The 11,411-nt window shown below is 36.1% G+C and overlaps 2 protein-coding genes across 8 annotated transcripts in view; one reads left to right on the forward strand and one right to left on the reverse strand.

Moving 5' to 3' along the window:
• On the forward strand, positions 4,685–7,407 carry LOC105167186 (probable receptor-like protein kinase At1g80640). Of its 6 annotated transcripts, XM_020695399.1 has the most exons (10): positions 4,703–4,923; positions 5,049–5,241; positions 5,367–5,372; positions 5,493–5,499; positions 5,601–5,664; positions 5,757–5,853; positions 5,985–6,087; positions 6,601–6,719; positions 6,802–6,891; positions 7,007–7,406. In XM_020695399.1, the coding sequence occupies exons 1-10, from the start codon at positions 4,844–4,846 to the stop codon at positions 7,121–7,123; spliced, it is 876 nt and encodes a 291-aa protein (XP_020551058.1). In that variant the 5' UTR covers positions 4,703–4,843; the 3' UTR covers positions 7,124–7,406. The 6 variants fall into 6 exon arrangements, with proteins under 6 accessions (XP_020551059.1, XP_020551060.1, XP_020551058.1 ...); XM_020695398.1 differs by having other exon boundaries at positions 4,713–4,931; positions 5,367–5,499; positions 7,007–7,404; XM_020695397.1 differs by having other exon boundaries at positions 4,713–4,923; positions 4,999–5,241; positions 5,367–5,499; positions 7,007–7,404.
• LOC105167188 (prolyl 3-hydroxylase 1) overlaps positions 7,574–11,411 on the reverse strand; it is a 10,190-nt gene continuing 6,352 nt past the window's right edge. For both annotated transcript variants that reach the window (XM_011086807.2, XM_011086808.2), the window contains exons 7-8: positions 9,706–10,089; positions 7,574–8,008 (exon numbers count right to left, since the gene is read on the reverse strand). In XM_011086807.2, coding sequence (XP_011085109.1) covers positions 7,682–8,008; positions 9,706–10,089 — 711 coding nt within the window. In that variant the 3' untranslated portion in view covers positions 7,574–7,681. The remainder of the gene's footprint in view (positions 8,009–9,705; positions 10,090–11,411) is intronic.

Here is an 11,411-nt window from a genome sequence, read left to right on the forward strand (position 1 = left end):
AAGTTAAATGAAAACTTAGTTTCGATGTTTTTAGTTGAAAATGATCCTAAAACATATACGAAAGCAATAACCTCCATAGTCTCTAGTTTCTGGAAGGAAACCATTAGAAACGAACTAGATTCTATAATGTTAAATCATACTTGGGATTTAGTAGATTTGCCTATAGAAAATAAGTCTATAAAATGCAAATGGTTCTTCATGAAGAAAATGAAACCAGATGGGTCAAAGATAAATTTAAGGCACGATTAGTGGTTGTAGGTTATACACAAAAGAAAGGCATAGACTATGTTGACACATACTCACTTGTGACAAAAATTGCAACCACTAGAACTCTAGTTGCACTATCAGCTATTCTGGGCTTAATAATTCATCAAATGGATGTAAAAATAGCCTTCCTAAATGGTGACTTGGAATAAGAAATATATATGTAACAACCAGAGGGGTTTATGGTACCTAGCCAAGAAAATAAAGTTTGTAAACCCAGAAAATCACAATATGGACTAAAACAATGATATGAAAAGTTTGATCATACTTTAAAAACTAATGGATACAAAACAAATGTATTACATACATGTGTATATTCAAAATTATTTGGGACAGAATGTGTTATTATATGCCTATATGTTGATGATATGCTGATTTTTTAAAACAACATAGAAATAATTGAGGAAACCAAAAGATTATTATCAGCACAGTTTGACATGAAAGATCTAGGAGAAGCTGATGTAATCCTAGGCATTAAAATTAGAAAAACTGAAAATGGGTTCTCTCTTTGTCAGTCACACTACATAAGAAAATCTTGGACAAATTCAATGGTTAAGATGAGATACCAGTCAAAATACCTTAGGACCCGAGTGTATGTCTCGAAAAGAATAAATGTGATAGTGTGTCACAAGCTGTGTATGCAAAAATCATAATGAGTATCCTGTTTCTCATGAACTACACTAGACCTGACATAGCTTACGCTGTAAGTAGACTAAGTCAGTATACCCATAATCCCAATAATGAACATTGGAATGCACTATGTCGCTTGTTGAGATATCTAAAGGGGACTACAAACTTGAGTTTGCACTTTAATAAATTTTCCATAATGTTAGAAGGATTTTGTGATGTAAATTGGATTACCAATAATGATGAAGTAAGCTCAACTAGTGGATTTTCTTTTACTTTGGGCGGGGGAGCTATTTCCTGAAGATTTGCAAAACAAACTTATATAGCTTGCTCTACTATGGAATCAGAAGTTATAGCTCTTGAATTAGGAAGTCGAAAAGCAGAGTGGCTGAGAAACTTATTGGGAGATGTGCCCTTGTGGGGGTTAACTATGTCAGTGTCTCTGCACTGTGACTCCCAAGCTACTATTGGAATTGCCAAGTTCCTCTCGGACCTCACAAAAACCCCCCTGTGTTTTAAAAAATTTGCAAAAAAAAATTCTCTTGTTATGAGAATAGGCTAAAATTCCCCCTATGTTTTGTAAAACTCAGTTCAATCGCCGCCTCTCTATTAAATCCAACTAACGGTGTTAATGTTTTAGAAAATGACTGTTATACCTTTACTTAATATATATTATTTCTTATTTTAATGACCGTTGGATCTTCTTTGATCAAATATTGATCGTTAGATCTAATTAATTAATCCCAACCGTTAGATTTTAAAAAATAATTTAAAATTTAAAAATATATTATTATTATTATTATTATAATATATATATATAACTAATTACCCCCACCCTTTCCCCCGCTGCCACTGGCTGGCCGTTGGAGAACTGCACCGGCGCGTTTCCTGTCACGACCACAATCGTTCGACTCACCGTCGCACGATCGGTCCAGCCATAGTGCGTGTGTCATGAAATTCCCTCGGACGCGCCACCATGGCACCCTTGAAATCCGTTGGTTCACCTAACATTGCTACATTCTCTCTGAAATTTCGGTCACGACGAGTCGCCAGCCGCACCACATACAATTCGACTCCCCTTGATGAGGCGAATATTTCCCCCTCAAACAATTTGGGATTTCATCAACCATAGACGCTGGGCTACCACCACGACCACCGAACCTTTTCGCCGTCGCCGTTGATTCGCCGCCACCGGAGTGACCCACGGTCGCAGACCACCACCAATCGCTTCGCCTCCTCCTTACAAATCGAATGAGCCACCTCCCACCGATTTTCATCAACTCTATGCATAGATCTCAATTTTTCGATGGCGGAGCATCACCAATGCTTCACCTTTTGATTTTTTTTAATTTTTTAATTAACTTTAATTATATTAATTAAAATATATTTTAGTTAATTAAGAATATTTTAAATAATTACAATAATTAAATATTTTAACTAATTAAGAATAATTATAATGATAATTATTGAATTAAATATATATTTTAATTAATTAAAAATAATTTTAGATTTAACAATTAACAAATATAAAATTATATAATTTAATTTAATATTTAATATTAAATAAATAAAATTAATTTAATATTTCAATTTAAATTTAGTATAACAAATTTAATACCTATTTTTCAGGGGAAGAAATGAAAAAAGAAGACACAAAACAAGCCAAAAAACCCTTTTATTTAGACCCAAAAAGAGATATTTTAGTTTAAAGTGTCATTAAATATGAATTTAAATAGCAGAAAATGACTACCAACCGCACCAGACGCTCATATATTCCACTTTCCGTTAGTTGATAACAGAATGTGGGTGTTTTGTTGATTAAAACATAACAGGAGGGGGTTTTTAGCCTATTATCAAAACATGGGGTGTTTTTTGCAAATTTTTTAAAACACAGGGGGTTTTATGCATTTCGTCCTAGATATTATAAACAACTTTTCTTCTATATATATTAAACCATCTTACTACCTTTGAAATGAGAAGTATGGGTAGGTGGATTTTAAATGAATCACCACATGCACGTGCTTGGGCACACGCGATTATATATATTTTTTGAAAAAGTTACATTCAAATTCTTTATTTATCACGTTTTTTGACTCTTAGGTGACCAAGTGTCCTCATTAGCCGAACTTTTGGCTTCTGTTAAATGAGAAATACATTTGTAAATAAGGAGTCTATTTTTTGTGGCTAGTGTAGAGTCCAAAGTCCTCAAGCAACTGAGCTGCTCGTCTATAAATAGCATCAGCCCCATGCATTTGAAACACACCAAAAATCGAAAGCCTCTTCTATCTACTCTGCTTTCTCTCCTTCCTCGTTTGAGCGTTATTTTATTCGTTGTTCCAAACTCTCTACTATGAGTGCGTGTGTAAGAGAGTTATAGTTGTGTTAAGATTTATACTATCTGCAACACGCTAGTATCGAAATTTCGCTTTCAAAACAATGGTTTTTCATGGCACAGTTTTATTTTCAACAATACTGACATAAAAATATAATTATGAAATATTAATTATATTCTTAAATGTAATGTATATTATTACTTTTTTTCCCCCAAATGATTCACCTATCATTTCTTATTACACTTTAGTCTCTGTAGGGGTCATCTCGTCGCTCTCACCTTGTCGCATGCCGCCTTATTGCCACTCTCTCTTCTTCAATACTTAAACAGAAAAAGAGAAAATGGGTTCTATCAAGTGGGACTTGCCCCGACAAGTTTGTAAAAAGCAGGACAGAAAAAGTTTCCGGCAGCACCTGAGTTTGCTCCCCAGTTTGTTTGGCAAGTCCCAAATCCACCTAGCCCATTACCGCTCCTAATAATGAAATATTCTATTTCAGGGTGATTAATACATATCTTACAAATCGAGATAATTTTTATTTAAAAGGGTCGTTTATAGTGGGTGGAATTGGGTCACGTGTGTTTTGGAGTCGGAAGTTGGGTATGGCATCAATTGCTATATTATCAGGTTGTACTGAACCTAAATTATGCGGACCTTAGGCCTATTTAGGAACTTCCGCCTTTATCTGGAGTAAAAGCATTATTTTGGAATTGTTACTAAATAACACCAATGAGTATGTGTACGTATAAGTAGGATGCCTGAGGATAATTAAGTACAGAAAATAAATAAATATGACAAGGAGTGAACAAGAAGGGGTAGTTATTCAAATAATTTAGGGGCGATGAGAAAAAGGGTAGATGGGAAGCGGTGGGGTTGGGGGTGGAAAAGATGTGGTTGGTCGCCTACTCAAAACTCAGTTGCTCCTCTCTGTAAGTTTTTGGTGTCAGAGGTTATGGTTTTGGTGAGGGCTGCGGGGTGATGATGTACAATCAAATCACATTTCACACTTGAGATATGATACTTTCTGCAGTGTATTATTATTATTATTAGTTTAATAAGTAGCGGAAGAAAGACACACTAGTCTACCTACTCTACTCTACTCTGTATAAGTGAGACTGAGTGGCTGCAGAAACAATTAAAATCTTTAGTACTAGGGACTACTAATGAATTATACATGGCCATTTAGCCATAGAAGCATTGTTCTTGTTAAGTACTACCCAGACAGAGACAAACGTTTACCTCATCGTATCCTTCCACTTCCACTTCACTCCCACTTCCATCTCTCTTCTCGTCTATATTATTCGGCTACCCCCACCCCCAACCGCCTTATTATTATGTCCGAAACCAAAACAGTGAAGACAACATTCTTGCAACTCCGCCTTCTTCTTCACTCTTCAGGTCCCCCCCCCCCCTCTAATTAATCACCTATCCCTTTCTCATTTTCCTTTTCACACACTTGCTTACCAAGATGATTACAACTATGGATGTATATATATGATTCGTCCATGCGTTTATGATTGTGATGATCAGGGGCTCCAGTAGGAACCGCAAAACCACACATTCTTTCCAACCACAAGTTGTTGATATCATCAATTGCAGCCTCCACTGCGCTGGGACTAATAATGATTTTGTTTCTTCTCTATATTTATCACCGCAACTACAGGCATAAATCCCAGGACAAAAACAACCATACCATCATCAGGTACGTAGGTACGCCTGCCTCTTCATTATTCTCCTTTTCATTTTCAATTATCACCACCCATACCTAATTAATTAGCTGCCTGCTCCTTGTGTGGTTAAATATATACACTTGTTCCACCACACAAGTAATTGTAGCAAGAGATCTATCAGTATAATGGACCACAAGACCTTAGAATTAGCCACAGATAATTTTGGAGACAGCAACATGTTGGGCGCTGGAGGATTTGGTTGTGTATACAAAGGCAAACTGGAAGGCAACCTTTGTGTTGCTGTCAAGAGACTTTCTGGGGGAAATCTAGATGCTATAAAAGAATTCCAGGTGCCATCATTGTTTTGTCTTGATCGTCTCTGTCTCTGTGTCTAACCTTATTTTTCCACCGTCACATGTATTTTTCGGTTCCATCACCTTGTATTCTTGTTGATCCTCGTATTGCAATCATGCAGACTGAGGTAGAGTTACTGAGTAAAATTCAACATCCAAATATAATTACTCTATTGGGTTATAGCATTCATTCTGACACGAGGCTTCTTATTTATGAGCTGATGGAGTTTGGATCTCTGGAAACTCAGTTACATGGTATGTACGTAAAAAATATATATTAGAGTTAGCTAAGCAAGATAAAAATTTATGACTAACTACGGCAGACTCTTTACCTCTCTTAATTTTAATGTCTTTAGGACCTTCAAGGGGATCGGCACTAACATGGCATTTACGGATGAAAATTGCCCTTGATGCAGCAAGGTGTGTTAATTAGTACGACAGCAGACAGCACCATGTGGATATTAAATATTATTAGTGATGCTATGTATTAACATATTGCAACTGTTGACCAGAGGATTAGAATATTTGCATGAGCACTGCCATCCACCAGTTATTCATAGAGATCTGAAATCATCTAATATTCTCCTAGATTCCGACTTCAATGCCAAGGTAAAACTCTCTCATCCGTCTTCCAAAAATTATTAACCTGTTTCTATTATACCTGTGAAATGCATCATTTCTTCAGCAGAAAAACTCACCATGCTTCTTTCTAATTTCTTCCTTCTCGGCAATCAACTCAGCTTTCAGATTTTGGCCTTGCTATACTTGACGGGACTCAAAACAAAAACAATATCAAGCTTTCAGGAACTCTGGGTTATGTTGCTCCTGAATACCTGTTAGACGGTCAGGACCTATAATTTTTTTCTCTTTATCATTTCAGGGTGCTGATTCTTCCAGATGCCGAAATCTATTTGTTATCTTAATTTTATTAAACAAGTACGGACAAGTTTCAACTTTACCGCGCATGTATCATGTACAGACACTTCTAGCAATTAGGATGAGAGTAAGTTTGATCAAGCTTTCAGAAAATTATTCTACAAGAGTTGATTTTAGTAAAATTTATATTGACAAATATTCAGTTTTCAACTGCCATACAAGTCATAGCAGTTCAAAAGTGATATTCTTGGTTTTAGTTGCCAAAATTTGCTTAGAGTTTGTTTAATTATGTAATGTGGTGCAAATATCATCATATAACAAAACCTGAGAAATAGTTTTCTAAAAAATCAATGATCGTAAGGTATCCAAGAAGTGCAACTGGCTACTGGCGAAGTTTTCCCATGTTGATTTCCTTTCCCTGGCATCTAGAAGCACTTGTTGGAATTCATTCCGGTGAAACTGTCTGTTTGATGTGAATAGGTAAACTAACTGATAAAAGTGATGTTTATGCCTTTGGAGTTGTGCTGCTGGAGCTTCTACTGGGAAGAAAGCCTGTAGAAAAAATCGCTCCAGCTCAATGCCAGTCTATGGTCACATGGGTAACGCTGTCCATCTAGTAAAGTAATCTCTTTTGCCTTTTTGAATGGACACTCAATGTTGTTCTCTATCAATGACATGTAGGCCATGCCTCAGCTCACAGATAGAACAAAACTTCCTAACATTGTGGATCCTGTGATCAGGAACTCTGTAGATTTAAAGCACTTATACCAGGTTAACTACCTCTACTCAGTCCTGCAAAACATTAGTATGCTACTGGTAACAGATTGCTGTTTCGGATTCTGCCAGTATCTTCTGTTTTGGTCTTCAACAAACATTTCTTTTGTAGGTTGCTGCTGTGGCAGTGCTGTGTGTACAACCAGAACCAAGCTATCGCCCATTAATCACAGATATTTTGCATTCTCTTGTGCCCCTTGTCCCTGTTGAGCTTGGTGGGACGCTTTGAGAAGCAAAAGCTGTGGCTACAACTCCTTCGGAAATCTAAAACATTTCACAAGGCTGATTATTCCGTGTAGCACTCCTTTATACTGTAACTGTGATTGCCATTGTGTATGTAGCAATCTTCAGTTGTAGCATTATTGACTAATGATTGATTACATTTGTAGAGAACTAAACCCAGTCTGGTTCTGCATTTTGCCAACTTGTAGGCTGTTCGCATGATGTTGCGCATTGCAATTTCTATTAAAAGATATTGAAGTACACTGCTACTAAAAGCAAACTGGAAAATCTGAAAAATATATTATTCTTGTAAATTAAAAAATAGAATAAATATTTTATGCAATAAGATTTATATATTGTTTAGTGACATTCTTCGAGAATATTTTCATTCTTTTGATCTACGAGTAAGTTATATAACTTTGTGCACAATATAATGTTTATTAAAACAAGTTCAATGTATTCAAAATAATTCTATTCAACTTATTTTTCGACATGAGTTGGAAGAAAGATGATAGTATTGCCAAACACAAAACCAGTCAGGAACAGTGAAACCTCAAACAGATTTTTAGTCGAGATTGACTGCGGTGAAGAGTGATTGATGTGCTCTCCAACAGGGTAAGCTCATGACCATTTCCTTTAGCAACCTGAATGTATAAGCTTCCCACTCAGAAACTACAGCACAAAATGCACGCCTGTCAAATGACCTTTGTGAGCTCTTGCCAGTGGTTTGTCCAAGTAGTGTCTCAGCAAGTTGAACATCCTTCAGAAGCAAAGCTTTCAGGCACCTAATTTTATTTCGCCGCGACTCAGATAGAGGTATTATGTTGATCGATGGCTCTTTTAGTTCAGCTGGTTCCAACTGCAATCCCTTCCAATGGTAAAACTGCACCACCTGTTTCACAATAAAAGAAAAAGATGCCCGAGTAATCTGATTCTCAGTGGATGCTAAGAGACCACTACAAGATGATGAAGCGCATTACACCATGACCGAATAGTATACAACTGAAACATTATAATGCATCAAAGTTGAAAGAACAAGCTTCGCCCTGAAACCTATCCTAGATGCTTGTGATTCGGTTATACATCAATCCTACTGCTAATGAACAAATCACCAATTCATAAATCAAAGAATGGAACTAGAAATGAAACTCTTATCCGGATAAAAAAGCAAAACAAACGCACAAGTCATCATCAGTTAGTTTCTGCTTCTTTTAAAATAAGTGCCAGGAGAAGAACTAAAAGACGAAAGCCCACAGAACATAAGAACGGTCCGTGGTATGGGTTAAAGCGAAGTGGAAAGGACAGAAAACAAAAAAAGACTCGATGCCTCAAAAGAACTCAGTAAAGAAAGCAAGGCCGGCCTCCGGAACCCAAGGTGCACACTGCCGGCCGCCAGAACCCTAAACTGTGTGTCAGTCTCATTCTCTCTGACCAGTCTTCTTGCTTCTGATGGGTTAAGTGCCTTTCCACTGCTGATGGTGGTCTACACCTAAACTATCAATCTCCTTTCCTAGTCTCCTTTTGTGATCAATCTTCTTGCTTCTGGGCTAAGTGGCCTGGTGTTTTGCACCTAAACGGGTTGTGTAACTTGATGTTTCTATTTATGCTACTCCGGATATGTGTGCATGGCGTGACACCGCCTTGGTCAAGGTCACCTCCCACAACATCGCACCAACGGACATTTGTGATCCAAGACCTGAAGAAAAGTTTTGACTTATACTATTAAGTTGAACATTCCAACCAAGATCTCCATATCCAACTTGAGGGAGTGTTGAGAATCATGTTTTATTCTCCAAAAAACTGTAAAATGATAATAGAATCACAATAAAATGTAAGTGATTCTTGCGATATCTATATGATTTAGTTTTATAGAGATTTCCTCCATTTTCCATTATCTACATATGTAATTAACCTATATAATACACACAAGGGGTTCAATGCAATTTACCTCCCTGTGATATTGCAAATGAGCAAATTACTCCTATAAAAAATAATACCAATTTACACCATGTGTTCTTTAAAATAAAGCAATTCCATGTCTATTTTTTATAGAGGGTTAATTTGCTCATTTGCAATATCACAAGGGGGTTACTTGCATTTTTCCCTATAAATACGTGAAGGTTATATGCTCTAAGAGATAATAACATTATTTAGCCCTTTGGGCATTTGTCCCGTGGACGTAGGTCATACGATCGAACCACTTAAATCTTTGTCTTGTGTTTCTCTCTTCACTTGTATAAAATTCTAACACGTTGAATACAAAACAACAAAGCAAAGCTAATGCAAATAAAACAAAAACAAAACAAAAAAAGATAACACAATTAAATAACAGAATGGACCCAGTACCAAGATGATTTATTCTGACTTGAAGGTCTTGTTCAACTCAGCAAGAAACACACAAAAGATGGTGCTATGATCATTGAAGACTTATCACTTCAGAAGCCAATGCATAAAGCAAAGCACAAGAATGTCCAGGGTTGCCTATGTATATTTCAGTCGCTTGAACTAGCCAGACATCGCATCTCACTCCTTCATGGTTCTCATTTCACAAATCTTAGAACTTCATATAGATTCAGCTAGAAAAGATACCTGAAGCACATGCAGAATGTTGAGAAATTGACATGTGAGTAACTCACCCCCACATGCCAAATATAGTGATTCCTTCAATAATGTCAAGAAGTTGCAAGCTGAATCTGATGCTGATAAACATTCTTCATCAGTGGTAGAAATGTCAAATCCAAGAACATGTAATCTTGCAGAGCATATATCAAATCCTGACTGGAATCTTGAGGCTTCTTCAGGCGGAAACCAGTACATATTGTTTGATGCTAGCACAGGCAAACAGGAAGCAATCGAGTGTGTAGGACTGGTTAGAGAACAGTCAGAGAGAGATGCTAGAAGTTTAGCATCCTCATCATGAGAAGCATCACGACTGAACCACAATGTAAGGGTAATTCTTTCTCCTTCACTCACCTGTTAAAAATAAATGTTCATACACATTAACAAATAGAAAGATGATTTCACAAAAGATAAAACTGAACAAGCGGTCACTTAGTTGCGATAGGCTCAATTTCTATGTTCAAGACTCAAGATAGCCCTTCTCCTCTGCTGATCTGATAAAAATAAACAGTTTGTATATTTTAACGAACAAAACATGAAGACGGTGAACATAGAGGTCGTAAGTAGAGTTCATTTCTATGTGCTAAATTATGAAAACTAAAGTGATACCAATGTACAAAATCAAAAATGAACTTTTCTGGACCTCAAGAAGGACAAATTAATCTCTTGCAAACAAGTATTCCATATAAAAGTCCAATGTTTCCAGAATACGAAATGTTAGTCGAGATTTCCTTCTTGTAGCAATCATTCTCAACCAAAAATGCAACAGATTTGATAGGAAAATCAGTGGTAAATGGATAGAGGATGGTAGTCTAAGTTCAAATCTGGCATTTATTTCAGCCAACTGCTAGATAACACGTAACATCCTCAGATTTTTATACAAAATCATCATCTATGTAGCTTAAGAACACGGATATATGGTTTGATGATTTATATAATATTTTCTGTTTAATTAGAGATTTAATAAGCAAGATAAATCCTTGGAAGTCCTTCAATACTAAAAGTAATAAAATTTGTGTGGTTAAATAGAAATTAGTAAACATGATGGGGAGCAAATGAAATTTTCTTCTAAAATATTTATAATATGTAATATATGTAAATACTTATACACTTAAATCAGAAAAACAAATTAAGAAAAGAAAAAAAAAAGAAAGAAAGAGGGAGGCGGTGGAAGACAAGATAAAAGAAAGAAAGGTGAGACTTGTCTTCTCTATTTCTTACAAACACGTTTAGGATTTCCTTTGAGGAGCCTTCTACATCTGGTTTGGTGGAATCTATTATCCCTTCCTTGTCTAAATTCATGTATAATCTAGGATACAAGCTGAAATTGAAGAGAATAATGGATTAAGTTAGATAAATGATATCAGGATAGGATTTGTTCCAATCACCCTCTGTATTTCCCGATTATCTTGAGTTACACCTGTCCAAATTTAGTGATTCTTGCATAAATGAAAACCTTACCATGTCTACTGAAACATTGTAGTTTTGTGTAGAAACTAAATCCTTTGTTCAAATGGGTAAAATGAGGAAAACATTTGTTTTCCTGTTTCTGCGTAATCTGGGCTAAGTGTGCTAAAAACGTTATAACTTGAGATGATGGTTCAATTCGTATGGTTCTTGTGGGAAATGAAACTAGACATAGAAGATTATATTATGAAATATTTATGATTTTGAAA

Source organism: Sesamum indicum, linkage group LG7 (assembly GCF_000512975.1).
Source record: "Sesamum indicum cultivar Zhongzhi No. 13 linkage group LG7, S_indicum_v1.0, whole genome shotgun sequence".
Taxonomy (NCBI): Eukaryota; Viridiplantae; Streptophyta; class Magnoliopsida; order Lamiales; family Pedaliaceae; genus Sesamum; species Sesamum indicum.